Source organism: Rhipicephalus sanguineus, chromosome 1 (assembly GCF_013339695.2).
Source record: "Rhipicephalus sanguineus isolate Rsan-2018 chromosome 1, BIME_Rsan_1.4, whole genome shotgun sequence".
NCBI classification, from domain to species: domain Eukaryota; kingdom Metazoa; phylum Arthropoda; class Arachnida; order Ixodida; family Ixodidae; genus Rhipicephalus; species Rhipicephalus sanguineus.
In genome coordinates this window covers 158,615,888-158,636,018 of record NC_051176.1, presented here as the reverse complement: position 1 = coordinate 158,636,018, position 20,131 = coordinate 158,615,888, and the positions used below count along the sequence as shown (strand labels likewise).

The window sequence follows — 20,131 nt, the reverse complement described above, 5'->3', positions numbered from 1 at the left end:
TCTCGCGTAATCCGGAATGCGAAAGCTTGAGAGCTACGTGTCGTTTGTTGGTAGTACCACGTGCCTTGAATCTGACCAATCATGGGGCTCGGTTTGTTCTTATCTGACCAATGCGGTGCCGACACGACGAGGAGCCACCACTTATACCATGCCTTCCATACAACTGCTGTCTGTCAGTTACTCGGCGTGAATCGAGTTGTTCGTGAGAGGTTGTAGACTCGTGCCGGCTGCCTGAGCGTTCTGTTGTCAGTGTTCATCTGGAGTTTCCAGAACGAATTGTACGTATGAGTGCTCCTATATACCAATTGATTTCTCTAGTGTATACTACTGAAGGCATAAAACAGTGTCGTTGAGCTCGATGAAATCCCAGCATATCGTAAAGGCATCGTGCGCCGGTGCCAGACTGCTGAGAATATACCGGTTAATCGTTGTGTACGTTGTGCTTTTGCCTGCGCATGTTCTGTTAATACTGTAATTATTGCTTTCGTTTGTACTCGCGCCGGCAGTGGTGGCATCAGTTTCAAGTGCACTTGTGCTGACGTGGACTTGGAATCTGAAAGCCATTCTCCCATTTTTTGCCCGCATCCTGTATATATGTACCACTTGAAGTTTATCGCCTATTCGCAATATTTGTACTCGACTCGTACTTCTTGCGCCGACGCGGAAATTTTAATACGTGTAGCATTTCCTGCTTAGACTTTACTGGCCTCGTTGCAAATGTAACTGCTGGTACCTCTTCTCACAGGCTTGTGGACTATGCTTCAGCTATTTTTCGTGGTTGCGCAGTGCCTTTTTGCTCGTGACCTGAAAAATCTGCATGTGTATATTTAATTTCGCCGCAAAGTTGATTAAGCGACTTACGTATGAGGCCAGGGTGTCTGACCGTTCGTGACCTTGCCCATGTGTAGCCGGTTTGGTAACGCCAGGTTGTAATTGCTTCCCTTGCCACTTGCAGGTGCCTACAAGATGCACAAAGTATCGTTATGCCTTACGGCAGCGCTCTTGTGCGCTGTCGTTTCCTCTGCGAAGAAAGACAGCGACGCAGCGAAAGACAAAGAAAGCGTCGGCACTGTCATAGGCATTGATCTGGGAACGACATATTCCTGGTGAGCGTCCTAGGCCAGTGACTGTTTAATTTAAATATGGTGTGGTAGGGGTTTGCGACATGTGGCACGACTTAAATGTGGTCTAAACATATGTTAAATTTCTTTACAGTGTCGGTGTCTTCAAGAATGGGCGAGTGGAAATTATTGCCAATGATCAGGGAAACCGTATCACGCCCTCTTACGTTGCTTTCACTGCTGAAGGTGAACGTCTTATTGGCGATGCAGCTAAGAATCAGCTGACTAGCAATCCTGAGAACACTGTTTTCGATGCCAAGCGCCTTATTGGCCGGGACTGGAATGACCCGTCTGTCCAGCATGATGTCAAGTACTTCCCATTCACTGTGAAAGAAAAAAATGGCAAGCCTCACATTCTGGTTAGTATTACCTTCTTGCATGTGCATGACCTGTTTTGGTTTTCTGTGTGCAACTTTATTTAGTCCAGGGGTTATAAATATGCCTCTGCACAGTGTGCACCTCATCATTTTCGAATACAGTGCTCCTTCTTAAATTATTGTTCCTGAAATTCTGTTTTGCAGGTCAAGACCTCTGGAAAAGATGAGAAAATTTTTGCTCCCGAGGAGATATCTGCCATGGTTTTGTCAAAGATGAAGGAAACTGCAGAGGCTTACCTTGGCAAGAAAGTAACCCATGCTGTTGTGACAGTGCCAGCCTACTTCAACGATGCCCAACGCCAGGCCACCAAGGATGCTGGAACCATTGCAGGTCTCAATGTGATGAGGATTATCAATGAACCCACCGCTGCTGCAATTGCATATGGTCTTGACAAAAAGGAGGGCGAGAAGAACATCTTGGTCTTTGACTTGGGTGGTGGCACCTTCGACGTCTCTCTCCTGACCATTGACAATGGGGTCTTCGAAGTCGTGTCTACCAATGGAGACACTCACCTTGGTTTGTATAAACTTTTTTAATGTATGTGTAACACTGAAAATGTTATCGCCAGGTTTGGGCCGTGAAAAGATTAGTATGGCAAATACATCAACAGTTTGTGATGAACGAATTATGTGGTCCGTAAAATCGCAAAAAAAAAAAACTTCGTAGTCTGCACTTCCTTGAAACTTGCACAGTCAAGGTCGTCCAGACATGCTCTATGCCGTACTCGCTGCGTACTTCACTGATCATGGCATATAAGTTGAACCGTGGACATGCAATGTCGCCACTTCAAATGTGCCATGAAGCGAAATTGCGATATGGGCGAGGCTTGCCGTGTGAATGCGACAGTCCCTTAGCTCCTGTAAATGCAAAATTGTAGCTGAGGACTAGTGAGTGGTCCTTTGCCATCATTGACGCAAATTAGATGCAGTGATAACTGGGAGGTCTGCTGGTATAGCTGTGGCATTCTGCTGCTGGCAGAGGTCATATGTGCAAATTTGGCGGTGTTGCTTTCAGACATAAATCATCGACAGTAGATTGTTAAAAAAAATTACAAGTAAAGCATGACTTCACATATTGTTAGTTCAGATGCTTGGCATGTGGTGTTAAACTATTAATGGCAGCTTCGCACTAGTGGTGCCTAGCCTGAAGGAAGAGCGAAGCTGTGTGGCCTTCCTTGTTTCTCTTTAAAAATATATCTTGCAGTTCTTCTTTCTTCCCTTTCTCTCTAGCGTTTCCTCTCTCTTTCTGATTCCTTTTGTTTCTCTTTCTGTCTTGCTCTTTCTTATTTTTTCTTTCTTTCTGTTGCTTTCTTTTTTTCCTCTTTATTTTTTCCTCTTTGCTCCACTTCACCGAGCAGTTTTCAATTAATGTTCACTCAATAGCGGGGCTTGCCCATTTTCTGTGGCGCATACCCACCTGTGGACTCGAGAAGCGTACGTTGGGGGGGCTAGTTGGTAAGACATGATTGAAAAAATTTATAACTGCGCTAAGGACGAGACACCAGAAACAAAGTGGACAGGACGATCGCAGCGATCATCCTGTCCACTTTGTTTCTGGTGTCTCGTCCTTAGCGCAGTTATAAATTCAGTTATGCCCACCTGTGGAGTTTCTCGTGACTGAGCACACGTTACTGATAGCTTCAACAGCTTCGCTGTAAAGAAAACTAAGAGGGCGCGCCGGTTCATAAGTTTTTTACAACTGAGTACAAGTTAGACTCCCTAACGAGCTTCGCTTTTAAAATGGGCAGGGTTTGTGGCTTGTGGCGAATGCTTGCACTAACATTTTCCTTCATTTGTATTTGCAGGTGGAGAAGACTTTGACCAGCGTGTAATGGAGCATTTCATCAAGCTGTACAAGAAGAAAACTGGCAAGGATGTTCGCAAGGACAATCGTGCTGTGCAGAAGCTTCGTCGTGAAGTTGAAAAGGCAAAGCGTACGCTATCGACTGCTCACCAAGCTAGGATTGAAATCGAGTCCTTTTTTGATGGAGAAGACTTCAGTGAGACTCTGACCCGGGCCAAGTTTGAAGAGTTGAACATGGACCTCTTCCGTTCCACAATGAAACCAGTACAGAAAGTGCTTGAGGATGGTGACTTGAAGAAGAGCGACGTTGACGAAATTGTGCTGGTGGGTGGCTCTACCAGGATCCCTAAAGTGCAGCAGCTGGTCAAGGAGTTCTTCAATGGCAAGGAGCCCACCAGAGGCATCAACCCAGATGAAGCTGTGGCCTATGGTGCTGCAGTGCAGGCTGGTGTGCTTGGAGGAGAGGAAGACACTGGTGATCTTGTACTTCTTGATGTTAACCCATTGACCCTTGGCATTGAGACGGTTGGTGGTGTCATGACAAAGCTGATCCCTCGCAACACAGTTATTCCCACCAAGAAGTCTCAGATCTTCTCCACTGCATCTGATGATCAATCGACAGTAACCATTCAAGTGTACGAAGGAGAGCGACCTATGACCAAGGATAATCACCAGCTGGGCAGGTTTGATTTGACTGGAATTCCTCCAGCACCACGAGGTGTGCCTCAGATTGAAGTCACTTTTGAGATTGATGTCAATGGCATCCTGAAAGTCAGTGCTGAGGACAAGGGCACTGGCAACAAGCAGAAGATAGTCATCAGCAATGACCAGAACAGGCTTACTCCCGAAGACATTGAACGGATGGTTAAGGATGCAGAGAAGTTCGCTGATGAGGACAAGAAAGTTAAAGAGAAAGTGGAGGCCCGCAATGAACTGGAGTCCTATGCCTATTCACTCAAAAACCAGGTGGACGACAAAGAGAAGCTTGGTGCCAAGTTGGATGCCAAGGAGAAAACTACCATCAAGGAGGCTGTGGATGAGGCTATCAAATATTTGGAACAGAATCCAGATGCTGATGCTGAACAGCTCAAGGCTCAAAAGAAGTCTCTCGAAGAAATTGTTCAACCCATTGTGGCCAAACTGTACTCTGGTGGCACTCCTCCACCAACGGACAAGGATGACTCGACAAAGGATGAACTGTAGAAAAGACTATAGAACTTCCAGAGGGTGGTTGGCAACTTGCGACTCTCACAATTCATCTGTTAACGATCACAAGCTTCATCATTTGGCCGACACATCCAGTTCCACCCATCCTTTGGCTAGCTAAGTGTTCTCTTGGACTTGTTTGCCATCCTCATTCTGTGTACAAACTCAACTTGTAACTTAAGTTATCTTTGAAGGGTTTTTTTTACATGGGGTGTCAAATAAATACTTGTACATATGACTTATGTTCTGCCTTACAAAGTTCACTTGTAATAGCACCTGCCCCAACTGGTGTTGCACTAACAGCTGCCAGTTCATGGCATGTGCATATATGCTATGGTATAAGTGCATGCTGTTATTTTCCACACAGCAGTCAAGAGGGAGGGAAGCTTTTGGTTAATGAGATCACTTCAACTTGCATGAAAAAAAGTGCCTCGGCCGTAGCTTTGATCACGTTCATGTGATTTACTAGCCTATTTAGTATATAATGCACTTCTGCTTTTTTACTATGGCAGCATCAACATGTCGTGATAATGTGCAGGCTGCACTAATCCCAACTACATATTGTGAATGACGAAACCAAGGCTGTTCATGTATGTTTACTAGTCATTTGAGGCATTTTCCACCAGCATAGTTCCCTCTTCCAATGAGACTCAAAATTGATAATTGCATGCTACTTGCATTTGAATGAATCACACTTGTTCGGTATGAAGGCAAGGACGAAATATTTTTTTTACACTAGCGTCTTGAAATGAGACTTGGCAAATTTTGCTTCAAGTTGAAAATGACACCAACACTGCCGCTATATAGGGCTCGGTATGGTGATCATAAAAATAGTGCTGCTGGATTTCTTCTGGTTGCATTGTGTGATGGCAATCATGAGAAAAGAGCAAGCCATTCTGTTGAATTTATCCTTGGGCACTGAAGTTGGCGAGAAAAAACTATTATGGTACTTTATTTAGGTTTTCTTTTTCTAGGGTTTAGAGGACTTATAGACCTTTTCACAGGAGAGAAACGCTGCCATGCAGGGCTGCGGCACGGGAGAACAAAGGCTGACATTGCAGCTTCAGCAGTGCATTTCTGGGGGGTCACGCTTATTTAGCACAGCCCAAAGAGGATTATGACGGCGCCCAGGGAGCTGTCGGTGAAAAGGCTGACATTGTTGCAAAATGAAAAAACTGACAAATTTCAGTACTAAAACAAAAAACGCTGTGGGGATGGGGGGGCTTTGACATACATTATTAGGTTTGTAATAGGAAGTGCCTCATATAAATGGAGTTGTTGACAATGCTACCTTTCCGTCCTTTTTTGTTGATTCTACCATGCATAAAGTTATGCCTTGGAACAAAGACTACCATACTAACTTCATATTTCACATCAACCTTTGGCATGAGCATATTCTCCAAAACCTCTGTTACGTCACCCAGTCGTCCACACCATAGTATTGACAGTGGCACCATTTCGCAATGGACATCACGTCCGTTGTGAAATGGTGCCACTGATTTTTGCTGTAGGCAAATAGCTGTTACATTTAACTCTTTCATGCACAGAACTGCGTTTTTGGCAGGAAACAGTTTCATGCAAAAAACGGTGAATTCTTTTTTGAGAATATGATTTTCTCACAAGCAAAAAAAATTGGCACCTTTAGTTCAAAAGATATGAGGTGGTCACCTGAGGTGACCACCATGCAGTAAGGGTCTACCAGTCAGTTTCGGTTGAAGGCTGCAAAACAGTGCTTTTTTCCCTCCAGGAGCACGGGGACTTTGTATATACCACACATCTATCTCAATCTTGAAGGCTCATTAAAGGATTTCGCAAAACTTCTCCTCCAAGCACCAATAAAAAAAATAATATATATTTCAACCTTCTAAGACCCTTCATGCACAGTGGTCACTCTAGGTGACCACCAACTTCAACGACACAGTGCTGAGTACAGCTCTTAATTTCTGGATTCCTTGGTATTAGCTACTTATACAACGTGTTGTCCTAAGCTATCAACTTAATAAGAACCGGACATACTTTCATTTCTGTAAAAATATCTCGGGTCCATCGTTTAGCGCACCTTGAAGACAACGGCAACAGGATAAAAACAGACGTAACCCGTAACAATGAAGCCCAAACGAAGTGGCATCATCTCTGTCACTATGTTGAAAGCTTCAGAAACGTGCTGTATAAAATGTGATGCGAGGGGCTCGTGTGCTTCAAGAGAAAAATAATGAAGAAAAGGTGGTTACCGTGGGTGACCACCGTGCCGAAAAGAGTTAAAGCAATTTGGGGAGTAGCCATCATGTTTATTGTTGCATAGGAAAATGGAGAGCAGCAGATGAACATTCATGAGAGGGTTGTCAAGCTACTTTACTGGTTTATTTACAATGTTCAAGAAAGACTCGCAGGGCACCTTTATGAAATAGTCCTACACAAGTTTTCTAACATGTTGAAAGCTATGCTAGTTGTTTCTCATTCGTTATAACAAATGATAGACACAAAATAAGGAAGGAATAGCACTGTGAACAATCTTTCGTTAAGTGATACGATACACCTATTTATATTTACAGACTTGTAAACATAATAGCACAATTCTGAGTTGTTCAGCCAGCTGACAAAAGAAACATGCAATCAACACATCTGGCTGTACGGCAAATGGAAAAACAGCCTTGTGAAAGCTTTGCCTCTTGCTCACAATTTAATAATGCACTTTTAGACCTACACGTTTGTAATCTCTGTATTATATACAACACAGCCTTGAGTAAAAGTCAGTTGATAGTCAGCATATCTGTCCTGTTTGTACATCTGTCAGATTACCTGCACTGTTTGCATGATCGAACATACATTGAAAACTGTATAGAACACAGCATTATGATGCAGCAGTTACTAAAGCCTTGTTTAGTTGCAAATATGCCACCTAAACACTTGAACATAGTGGCAGTGTCAAAGAGTAGTCCAGCTGACTTTGTAGCTGTGGAGCTGAGTCTGGTGGACAAACTTCCTTGACATGACTGATGTGTGCTATGCTCATGGGCGTCCAGAGGGGGGTACAAGGGGAGTGGCTGCCCCCACTGAAATTTCGGAGAATATTTTTCTATGCAGTAGCAACAAGCTACACACGTCGATTAGCACACTCAGGGTCTGCATATCCGCGTGAAACGGCCTTCAGGAGTGCCAGCCAACTTTGCACATTATTACACACTGTTGACTAATCCTCACTTCAATGGATGCACCCCTTGCAAAAAATTCTGTGGATGCCCTTGGCTATGCTTGAGTAAGGTATTGGTGGGCTAATTGGTAACCTATGGTACCAAATAGCATAAGCTAAAGACAGCACAGAACAAAGCTCTGGTCCTGCCATATTTCCAGTCACTGTACAAAAGCAATTACATACATCATGGTTTTACAGCATAGCAGCTGTGCATAAAATGGACACAAACATGCACGGTACATATTCACTGCCCTGTCTGTCCCCACAGAGGACCTGTGCTTCCACATTTTGCTAATAAAGGACTTTCAATCGATTAATCTTTTCATCTGCTGATGGTAACTTTTGAATGCCCGCAAATTATATGAACCCATTCAGATCGACCTGCTTATGTACACATGATTATCAACTTTTGAGTAAGTTGTTACTTTCAGAATGCTGCCCAGCTCCACACCAAACTTCACCAGAGTAGGTAACATGATGTTGATTTGTTAGCCTTTCCTGCAGTTTTCCTTGTTGGTCAGTTTTGTGCATTTTGCACAATGCCATAAATGGTTTTCACAGGCTCTGGGGCAGTGCTCTGCCAAGTATGGGTAAGACCACAATTTTACTGCAATAAGCGGCAAGTTCATGCCCATGTAGCTTGGTAGAATGCATCTTCGACCTTCCAGGTCAGTTTTCCATAATGCGGCTTGTATGGGCTGCATCTCCATGTTGGTTGACCCGATGGCACTCTAAATGTTGTAAATCTTACAGTAGCAAATGCACATTAAAGAGGAAATGCCTAGAGGTGACAAGGAAATGCCACGTATGAGTCTCCCTCTCCACTTTGCGATCCACATCCCTGCATTTGCCATGTTTGTATGCCACCACGTTAAAAAAATCCTTATTGGTGTATGGGTGCCGATCACATGCTCATGTCTGTTTATTTACATACTCTTAGAGCCAGGAGGAAGAGAGGAGTGTAGTCACAAATATCAGTGACACCATTTTTTAAAGTGACAGCACAGTGTCAATCATGGTAGCAGGGGATGAAGGAAGGTGCTTTACATTCACTGTTGGTCCACAGGATAAAGGTATCAAAATATGCATTAGTGTGACATGCAGCAAAACTCACTTTTGAAGTGATCACCAAGATGGAATGCTATTCAGTCCATGCGGGAATTGATATTTCAGTTTAATGAATATGATAAAGCTTGTGGAACAGACAAACTGGAATATTTACAGCACAATAACAGGACATGTAAGTTAGCATTAGCATTCATTGGAGAAACACTGGTAGTGAAGCAAAAACTGGAAAGCAAGCAGCTTGGTTTTGCGTTGCTTCAAGAATAGTGAAAACCCAAATACAAAATGCATACTCTAATTTGGATCGGACGAGCAATTCGTAAAGTGCAAGCTTAAATTGGCCTTCTGCAGTGCATTTTTTTCCACAGTGAGGGAATAAGAGAGAGCTTCTTTGGATGTGCTAGGAGAGATCTGTTATCAATTTAGTTCACAGAGACTGTCACTGCCATGTAATGTAGACAACTGACTATGTTGTATGCATTGATGAATTATAAAAAGCACAAGTACTCAGCATTTTATCTTCGTATTCAATTAGTGAGTAATCGACCATAATGTTTTTGTGGCAAGTAGAGATGTCTTGAAATAAATCAGCAGCTAAACTATTTGTTTTTACAACTGCATAACTAGCACCAAGTACTAAAAACAGCAGAACTGGTACACTACACTATTGAATTGAACCATACACAGTTGCTCAAGTAGGTGCATTATTTGTGTAATGGCTGCCTTGGTCACTTAAGAATGTCCTCACATATTGTTTTGAGCAAAATTCTCAAAGGAACCACCTTTCAGTGGATACACGCACATTTGGAAATGTGAACATGTGATGCCATAATGCATGCACAATTGCACACATACATTACGTATACTTAACAGTAAAATAAATTAAAAAGCCACAATGAATAAACTGGAGGTTTATTTAAGCTTTGCATAAAACAAATGATTGCATAACATAGAGAAGCTGTTGGGAAGAACAACATTGTGAAAGGTGCTTAAAGGGATTTCATCTGTACCCCGTAATGAATTATTTGTTAAAAAACAAAACAAAAAAACTACCAACTCATGCTGTACTCTAACATTTTTGGGCCTGCTAAAATTTTCACTTGTAGTTAGTGCGGCACAACTTTGGCACTAAATTTGTATATTTTACTGCAACAACTTAACTTTTATTGGTCAGACTAACTATTGAAACACTAATACTGTTATTTATGGGCCTAGTTAATCGGTTCTACAGTTTTATACCTAACATCCAAAAGAACCAAAGAAAGAAGCCCAGGATGCTTGACCAAAATCCCTTAACGTCCCTCAAAGCCTTGGCAAGGTCTGGGTCTGCATTCATGAAATCCATAATAATGCTTTTCTTGAGGTCTTCGTGCCAATGCTTCGCCTTTCCATCTTCCAACTGTACAAGGCACACTTGCATAATCTTCATGAAAACGTGATATCAGAATTAGTACATTGGGCAGACATTTGTCTGCAACAGAAAACTGTTCAGCAAATATAACATGGACTGAACTTTATAAACATGAACACACACGTAAACATGTGCACATAGTACCGACCCCCAAATTGCTCCTATCATAGATGCTCAAGGATGAATTTCTTTCAGCCCATAAAACACAGGTACATTTAACATGCTTAGTATATTTTACATTAACAGTGACGATGGTCAATTTGGTTATATGAACAAAGGTAGAGTTGTAACAGATTATGCTGGCGACAAAAAGTCTTTTTGAAAGAAGCTTGAAAATAGAAAAAAAAAACATGGACAGAAAAAGCAAATAATCCAGTAAGGTTATATTTAATTCACAGATATATAGTATAAATATGGCTTAGAAAAGGCAGGGTAGGCACCAGCAAAAGCTATTGTCTTGCAGTATAAATCAGGAAAAGCAAAAATTAAACAAGTTTTCATTTAGCAAAACTACTACAGGCTAAAATTTTTAATTAGAGACTATGTTGTCAGGCTGTGCAGAAATCCAGCCTTTTCACAAATCTCGTGTTCTGTAAACTTTTCCTGTTGGAGGTACACATGACAATACCAGCTGTCAAGCCAACAATGGCTGACTGGCGTTTACATTTTCCAACAGGATGGGCATGTAGCAGGGATGTACACTGCTTTCGTTGTGTCCTTAAATTTACAAGCATGAAAAAGAGCTGGCCAGAGCTATAGCACAAAGAAAAACATGGCGGACAAAGTGACAAAGTCAAGCATTGTCTTATTTAGCACTGTAGCTCTTGCCGGTAGTCAAGACATACTAACAAGCCCAATATATCCCAACATTGACAATATTAATCCAATCTCTGACTATGGTGTGATGCATGACCATATCATGGTCCTAGCACAAAAACCTTAGAATTGAAAAAGTTTTGTGCTGCTGTTGGCCTCTCACGGTTAGGGCTGCAGTAACCCGGTATTACGCTAGCGCAACGAAGTCTACGGACGAACTAAAATTCACTATTAACGCTACCTGCGTGTTACTTGTTAGCGATGTTTATCTATACGCTACTCCACTTTGATAGCTTGTCGTTGTGTCGGCGTGTACCTAATGTGCAATGAAACGACACACTCATTCCGCTTTTTCCATGCTTCCAACAACACAATGGCCAACATTGCCTACCAGGGGCAGGTAGTTGCCATGGGTTATACTGATTGCAAAGCAGACCTCTGGAATTGTGCAGGGTGGTTCAGGGAATATCCTCATTCACCCAACTGTAGCATAAAGCCACAAAGGAAACCCATGTGAGTTATTTAATAAGTAAGCTTCATAGTTTAAGAAAACTTCATCCTGGTCTGGGGATCAAACCTGGGACCAGTGACATTACGGGCTGTCACTCTGCTATTCGAGCAAATCAGGAGGCTGGGAGCTAATGTAACAACTCTCAGTGCACTGCCTAAGGACGATGAAAGAAACGAAAAATTAGCACAGATGTGTAAGCTTATTTCTTCAGCACAGTCAACTTTTTCAGATTGTGGTATGCGCCAAATTGTCCAACCATGGCTGCAATAAACTGCTATACACACTTAATAGAGACAACAAGCCAACGTTTTTTGCATTCTGCCCCTATGTTCACAGCAACTGCTTGGTTTATTGGAACTAGCTTTGAAAGTTGGGCAAGTTGGTACGGGATCATCTAACAAACTGCGTAGCAGGACAGGACACAAAGAAAGAAGAGAGAGACGAGCCCACCCTCCATAATGGAGAACTCATCGCATGCCTATGAGCTCACTCCAATAAGAAACACAGCCACTGCAGCGAGCGAAGCGAAGTGACCTTTGTGCTGTCTATGGCATCAATGCAAACTCTGCAACGAGAGCACACCACCTACAAAGCTATGAGCTATCTGGTGGTTCCCTCCAAAGATATGGGACAAGGCGTGCGCAACCATGCTCGGTCAGTTAAAGTACGCATTTCCTGCTGGACCTGCGCAGCAGCCTCCCCACCTCTTGCTCCTATTTCCAGCCGCCTTTTGGACGATGGAGATGGCTGGCTCATTTCATCTCTGCTTGAGCAATGTTCATCGGCAGCGCTTACGCGCTTTCCCTCGCACATAGAACACACAATGCGTGGGCCGATGTTCTCGATTTGGACTTTACACGGAACATGACGGCAACAACAAAGATGTGCCTGGAGTGTCCATATATTTGCTACCGCAATAAAAAAGATTGAACAGGGTCCAGGTAATATGCACACTTGACCTTGAAGGCTGGCTTTCATGGCATAGCTCCACATTGCAAGGAAACCACCTTTCCAGGTGGGCTACATGCTGTGAAGTATATCTATTCGTTCGTTTCAAATACTTGGAAATTTTGACAATTTCAAAATTCATGTCAAAGCAAATTCGACTACTGTAAAGCTCTCGACTATTCGCACAGGCTTATTCAAAGGCATCTGCTGGAAAGTGACCAAATGAAAATGTATCGACGAAATTCAAGGACCTAAAAAAATTTAAGGGTATTCAAGGCCTTGAAAATGCTATTTCAAAAATTCCAGGGCTTTCAAGGGTTTCAAGGACTACAACGAATCCTGCAGGCTCAGTGAGTCTTGCTTTCCTATGATTTATTTTTAAAAATTCATTTTTCAAGGTCCAGCTCCGGCTGGTGGACAGGGCTCGGGTGTTGGCTGCAAGCCATGGCTACCTGGAATAAGGAAGTCACCCACCTCTGGGCGAATAGAATGCACGCCTGGTCGTACAATAAAGTTTCTCTTTCACATATCTTATTGAAGGCTTCTATATTTTTTCCCGCCATTAAAGGGACACTAAAGGCGTATATTAAGTCAACGTAAATTGTTGAAATAGCATTCCAGAAACCTCGTAGTCGTCAGTTTGTGCCAAGGAAATGCCTAGCTTGAAAGAAAATCCCGTTTTAGTTGTCCGCATACCGCTAGTGCAATTCAAACTTTCCACCTCAGAGAACGACTTTCTGATATAGCATTCACCATGCCTGCCCTTTACTGCCCGACAGCTGGCGCTGCAGTGCTGTGGAGCAAGGGCTTTAGCAGGCACAGCCCAGTGAAAACAGAACTCCGTTGTGGTCAAGACTAACATCAAGAAGTTCTTTTCTGCATGAATCAGACTGAAATGCATTTTATTCAGTCTTGTAATGCACTGATATGATCTTTTTTTTTGTCATGGGTAGTTTGAGTAGTTGTGATTAATTGTACTAAGGATGTACTATGTCATCGGGCTTGTGTTCTAGAATGTCTTACTGGTGGCACAAGTTGTGTCCTGCATATACCTTATTTTTTCTCGGTTACTAAAGTGCTCCAGTGTATAATAGTGACATTTTAGATGTTCCCAAGCACTGATCTTTCACTCCGACATAACACGTTATTCACCTTTAGTATCCCTTTAATGGGCTCAATACAGTCGAACCCGGACGTATCGAATCTGAAGGAGATCACAAAAAAGTTCTCTATATAGGTAATTCAATATATATAAAGTATTTTATATATGGAAAATATTTCAAGGGGGTATTACGACTATATTCGATATACACAATAATAGGTTATATGCAGGTACGATATATGCGGGTTCGACTGTATAAGGTTATGCTGACCTGAACATCTGTGCATGTAAATTCCCACATGTTATAGCCTGCACGGGCAATTCGCACTGTCACTTGCTCGACAAAAAAATAATAATCAAGTTTCTTCAACTTCTCTAAGTTAGTATATTCACAACTGTATTAAGAATGACAGAAGCAGAAAAAGAGGGGTAGCAAAAATTTCAAAAGGGGGCTTACGTAAGATTGAAGACCAAACTCTGTTCTATAGTTATGCGAAGATAAAAGAATGATTTGGCGGGCTTTACTCAGTGGCCCATCCACAACCTGAGCAAATGCCTTTACATTCTCCTTGTGCCGCTCCTTTGATTTCTCGGATAACTTTCGCTGCAAAAAATAATTACGTATATGTTTTAGACACAACTATATAGCAAGACAAGTACAAGTACGTTCATTTCTAAAATATTGTTTACCACATTTCCTAGACCAAAGGCTCTCCAAAAACCCAAAAATGCACAATATGAGTGCTAACAGCAAGAAGCCCCCCCCCCCTCCCTTAAACTTTCAAATATACAATAAAGGCTTAAAAAGACACATAGGTCTTCAAAGGACTTCAAGGTGGGCTAGTTGGTCTTGTTCTTGAGTGAAAAGCATTTTTATTGCAAACACAGCAAAGGTACAAGACAATACAGTAACTTGGCAGTAGGGAATGCATTGTCTTACTTGTCTCCACAGTTCCACCCCTTCTGGGATTCAGCTGCAAGCCTACATGTTTTCACATGCCACAAGCTATTTGCACTAAGCAAATGTTCTACGAGCGTTCTTGCTCCACGAAGTGATGATGATGCAGTTTACGGCAGGGCATGCACTTCAATGTGAAAGTCATCATTTACTTGACGGTGTGAGCACGTCTATGTCTTTGTAGCTGGGCAACGTGGTTGTAACGGGCAGTGTTGTTGCGCTAATGGTGGTCAGGCATAAGCATTACGGTAAGCTGAATCCACTGAGAGATGGCAACTGCTATTTGCATTCTCATCACAATTAGCTTAATCCAATAATATTCTCCATTGAGTACATAGTTACTGGCCTTTAGAAATTTCTTCAACTACACAGCTCTCGCCTGTACGCTCCTCCCATGGCACCTAGAAGTTACAGTGGTAACTCAAACATGAACTTCGAGTGCCTGCAGTCTTCTTTTTCTCCAAAAGACTGCAAAAATGACATCTTCGCACATGCTCGCCGGAACTTATGTGATTTTTGCTGAAACATAGCAGACTGTAGCAGGTTACAGCTCTTTGCACAGTTGGCGCAGCTATCAATCACTGTTGGTGTACTATTTGACTGGAGTGGTGCCAGAACTTTATTAAAGCGATAACGATCGTGGAAGCTTATTTTATCAATAAAGCTGGAGATGAGTGTGTCAGCGCGGCGTCACTTAGTTTAACTACTCATGAGAGATCTTTTCTCGATAAACACCTGTTAGTTTAGCAATACGCATGTCCGCAATCGTTGGTTTTTTGTGGCGTTTTTTGTGTGACAAGGCGTTTTTGGTGGCATAGCTATAAGTGGTGATTCTTCAATAAACATTCAGTTGGCAGTTCAGCGCTAGTCCTGTTGTGTGTGTTCCTATTTTTGTCGTCGTTTTTTTCGCGCTGCTTCTAGTTTTCGCAACGTTAAAAAGCTCTTGTCACAGAAATTAATGATAAAAATTGGGGATTTGAGCCAGAATTGAACCCAGGCCTTCTGCATAACAGCCAGGTGTTCTACCACAGACCCATGCCAGTGCATGAAACTGCTTCAGAAAAAAACCCCATACAGGCATCATGTACTGTGAGGAGACGCATTAAAGGAGCACTGACATCAAATTTACGCATGTCAAGATTTTTGCATCCACGACTAGTTTTTGACCCCCTAGTAGCGATTCGTGACCCAAAATGCCACTGAGGGACGAATAACTATCTGTTTCATTGATTTAGATCCCCGGTATCTAGCACGATTCAAAACGGCTGGCAAGCCCGCCATTTTTTAGCGCCGGCAGCACCACCTCCAGACCGTGCCCCAGCTGAGCACTTGTCTACAGAAAGGAGTGACGTGGGGCTCAGCTGCTCAGCTGCTCAGCTAACATTTCATCTGCTAGGCGCACACGTTCAGTCATGCCTTGTCACCAGTATCGCTGTCAGAACTGTCACCTAGCATTGAAGACGACATTCTGGAACTTGGAATCGCTGCGATTCGTGACGTCGCGAATCATTTTCACTTCGACGCTTTGCAAATAGACGATTAAAAGTGAACGCCGTTCCAAGCAGCAACGAGGAGGTGCCCGGGGACGCACGCTTGGGCCATGTTCGCTGGTGTGCCTCAATTAGCTATATTAGAGAATTTTAGCGTGCACGGCATATTCCAGTATACGCAAAGGGGTCTATGGAATATCGGTATAGCGAATGCACACCAGCGGAGAAATAGAATACGTTAGGTTTCTACAATAGCAATTCTGTGCTTGCAAAGTTCTTTGCGCCGCCAGATGGCCCCACCTATCCGGCCTCTCACGGTTAGGGCTGCAGTAACCCGGTATTACGCTAGCGCAACGAAGTCTACGGACGAACTAAAATTCACTATTAACGCTACCTGCGTGTTACTTGTTAGCGATGTTTATCTATACGCTACTCCACTTTGATAGCTTGTCGTCGTGTCGGCGTGTACCTAATGTGCAATGAAACGACACACTCATTCCGCTTTTTCCATGCTTCCAACAACACAATTCCCCGACATGCTGACTGACGAACACACGTCGAATCATGCTCTTTCCTTTCGCCTGTCTTTTCTTGGTGGTTTGCGTCTTGTAATTTCATGAAATCATTCAAAGCGGCGCGGCGAAGATCAGGCATGAAGAGTGAGAGCGTTTCCAGGCGTCAGCGCCATGATAAAAACTGGAATCGTTGACGTCATCGCTACTAGTGCACCGTCACTCAGGATGGTATGCACCACACCGAACACGTCACAGTAGTGTCGATGTCGCAGGATGATGAAAGCCCCTTTGAGCTTTCGTACGCTCTTTGCCCTCGAAATACAATAACTTTCAGGTGATGGGCGCCATTCAAACTTGGTCAAAAATACTTATGCATACTGAACAATCGAATGAAGGACACATATCGAGCTTGAAATTTTATGCCAGTGCCCCTTTAAAACATGAAATATCGCATCAGGCATCACATCATGTGAACTGTGCAACGAGTAGGTGGTTTAAAGCCTCATTTATTACAAAGTGCTCAGGCATAATTGACCACCATCATCAGCCACATCATCAACAAAGTGTGCAGCTGCATTGTGGTTACTTCGAAACTGTACTTGCAATGGGCATTTTAGGAGAGTTTAAAATGGCCCATATTACACACACAGACGTTCCTTGTGGCGCGGTTGAGGTGTTCACCGAGAAGTGACACGAGGCAAGTGAATGAGAAGACGATGTGAATGGGGCCCGATTACGCCACTGCCTTCCACTCGTGAAGGCGAAGCTCAAGCACCCTCCAAGTTTTTACTTTCTTTTTTAACGAAGGCACTCGAATACGAAATAAATCATAATTATGCCTATGAAAATGAAATGAAACATAAACAAGGTAAATTAGAGTGCAGTCAAGAAAAATATGACAATGACAAATTATCATGTGCCTTTACTATTATCAAATTATGGCTTTGAGAAGTTTATACCAGGGCTGTTGAAGTTGCCAGACATGCCTATCTTTACAACTTATAAAATAAAGCACTCAACCAAGACAGCACTGTGTATTAATGGCATTTATGGCACAGCCAACATACATCAAAATTTTAATTGCCTTTACTGTTGCTAAAAAATCTAAACATTAATTAGTACAACTGCAACTTACTGTTGTACTGTTATGACGAAATGAGAGGCAAATGGCATATACTAAATTGAACCTGCAATAAACTAGTGCACAATGTGCAGCTAAGTTACAGGAGTTCATATCTCTGAAATCCTGCTTTCATTTGATATCATGCAGGCAGGGATGCAACAGCCAAAATAGGATTTGGAGCAATTTTTCGAGCAGGAAAATCTCTCTTTTGGAGCAGGAAAATCCAAATTTGGAGCAGGTTACGGGAAAAAAAACTCCGTTTTGGAGCTCAAAATTCCAAATATGGAGCAGCTTCGCAAACAAAGCTTGCTTTTGGAACAGTAACAAAAAAATATATGCAAACATTTCGATGTCACCATCACAATCATGTTTTCAGTGCATAACATGCTGAATAATGCCAGTGAATTCTCCGGAAACCAGTAAGGCCTTGTGCATTGGTGAATTTGCACCATGGTACTTTACACCTGGCCTACGCCACTGGCTGATCACGTCACTGTTGCAATCCACTTCATTCAGCACCGATGCGCTGAATTTTGTATTCCGCCCTGCTAAGAAGATCTTAAGGAGAAAGTCAATTTTAAAGAGAGCCGCCGTATGTGTATATAGTTCAAGAGAAAAGTGTTTATATGTCATGCAACGTCTAAGACAAACCAGCCAATAAGTACAATCATCATAAGTGCGTCCTCCCCCTTATCTTTATTTTATATATATATATATATATATATATATATATATATATATATATATATATATATATATATATATATATATATATATATATATATATAGAGAGAGAGAGAGAGAGAGAGAGAGAGAAAGGGAGGGAGGGAGCTATGCACAGCGAAAGTCGGCATCGTTTCATTGAACGCAGTGCCTGTCACCGCGTAGAGCCGAACCCTTCCTAGTTTCGTGCAGCGTGCCTCCAACAAAGCGGACGCCATCACTCCTGGGTCGGTCGCGTGCTCTACCGTACGACAGCTTTTCCAGAGGAGTATTCCTACCCGCTCCGCTCGTGACCACATGTAGGGATACGGCAAAGATTTCGTTGGGTTAACAATGGTGAGCTGCTTTCGTTTCTGCAAGCGACACGCAATCTGCGTTTCCGCTCAGGTGGCGTCAGCCAACGGCATACTTGGGTTCGTCGCCTATATTATGCGTGCAATGTATTAACAGTATAGTACCAATATAGCACTATGCGGCACGTGCTACCGAGCAGATATAAAGATCCTGATCGCGATAAGGTTGCTGGCGATAACTCGTACTGACGTGCTCGTTGGTATCTGCCATGAAACATTCGCGCCAGGAAAGCGGTGACCACACTCGCGTCGACGTCAAAATGATTAGTCGACCAATGTCCACATTTCCAAAAAAATGGAAGGCCTTTTTCGGCACATTGTGGTGTCGGCCTCACCACGACTGGGGGGGAGCAAGTACCTTGATGAACTCTTTCAGCTAAGGCGGTCAGGGTTTTTGCGTGTGGTACTTCTCTAAACAACACTTTACTCATCAATAGATTTAAAAAGACTTTACTGTATACAACCCGCGAATTCGTGCACGTGAGTATTGCTATTTGAACAAAGGCAGCGTTGAACCAGAATCCACCAAACAATAACGACATCCCCACTAAGATTTGCAGCACGTGCCAAACGGCTCGTTTGTCAGTTAACTTTCTTTATGCGGTGCTTCCACATTAAATGGGCGTTCACCTTTGCTCATGCTGAATGACCCTGTAAAGCAGCGTTTGAACCAGCAGTAAAAACTTCATTTAGGCCCACCGGCCCACCAGCAAACACACCGGAACAGATTAACCTCCTGTTCGAGTCAAGCGCCACTGGGTCGAATTGGATTGGATGAAGGTGCCTCTGGTGCTTCTCCCAACATTAGGTCGCCAATACGGGCTTCGTTTTGCGTTAAAACGAGGCTAAAACTAGCGCAACCGAAAAATTTTGCGGTTACCGGGGGCGTTTTGGCGCATTGTGGCGCAATTTCGAGAAATATCGCGGTTTTGGCGCAGCTCGGCGCAGAAAAACGAAATTGTATCAAAATGGCGCAATTGGCGCAGCTGTTGCATCCCTGATGCAGGGGAAAGGTCTGCCTGGTTAGCGCTGGTCAGTGAATGCACAAACTAAGAAACTGATATGTTCAACAGTTTACTGCGAGCATGGTTAGATGGTGCAACATGCACTGAAAGCACTTGCTGTGCTGTTGAAGCTTCAAATAAATGTGACCGTACACGACAACTTTCAGATGTGGCAGTGTTTCTTTAAGGTCATAATACAACCGAATGAATCCAACAGCCAATTAGGCCAGGAAAAGCATAAGGGACATTAATTGCTGTTTTTAACAGTAAGCAGATGAAAAAGTTTCATTCCACTTTATTAATTTTAATTTATGCCATTATTACTACACTACAGTTAAAGACATCATCTAAAGCCCCCTATGCTTTCCCTGGCCTAACTGTCTGTTGGATTCATTAGGTTGTGTCTAACAT

The 20,131-nt window shown here is 42.9% G+C and overlaps 2 protein-coding genes across 3 annotated transcripts in view; one reads left to right on the top strand and one right to left on the bottom strand.

Annotated features, from left to right (window-relative positions):
• Position 1: 1 nt before the first annotated feature.
• On the top strand, positions 2-4,750 carry LOC119400954 (endoplasmic reticulum chaperone BiP). Its single transcript, XM_037667835.2, has 5 exons — positions 2-278; positions 956-1,106; positions 1,216-1,480; positions 1,643-2,015; positions 3,304-4,750. Exons 2-5 carry the CDS (start codon positions 967-969, stop codon positions 4,503-4,505), a joined length of 1,980 nt encoding a protein of 659 aa, XP_037523763.1. The 5' UTR covers positions 2-278; positions 956-966; the 3' UTR covers positions 4,506-4,750.
• A 4,912-nt stretch (positions 4,751-9,662) lies between these two features.
• Positions 9,663-20,131, bottom strand: part of LOC119400931 (guanylate-binding protein 1) — a 125,700-nt gene continuing 115,231 nt past the window's right edge. For both annotated transcript variants that reach the window (XM_037667819.2, XM_037667826.2), the window contains 2 exons: positions 14,012-14,158; positions 9,663-10,189 (listed from right to left, as the gene is read on the bottom strand). In XM_037667819.2, the coding sequence (XP_037523747.1) occupies positions 9,992-10,189; positions 14,012-14,158 (345 nt within the window). In that variant the 3' untranslated portion in view covers positions 9,663-9,991. The remainder of the gene's footprint in view (positions 10,190-14,011; positions 14,159-20,131) is intronic.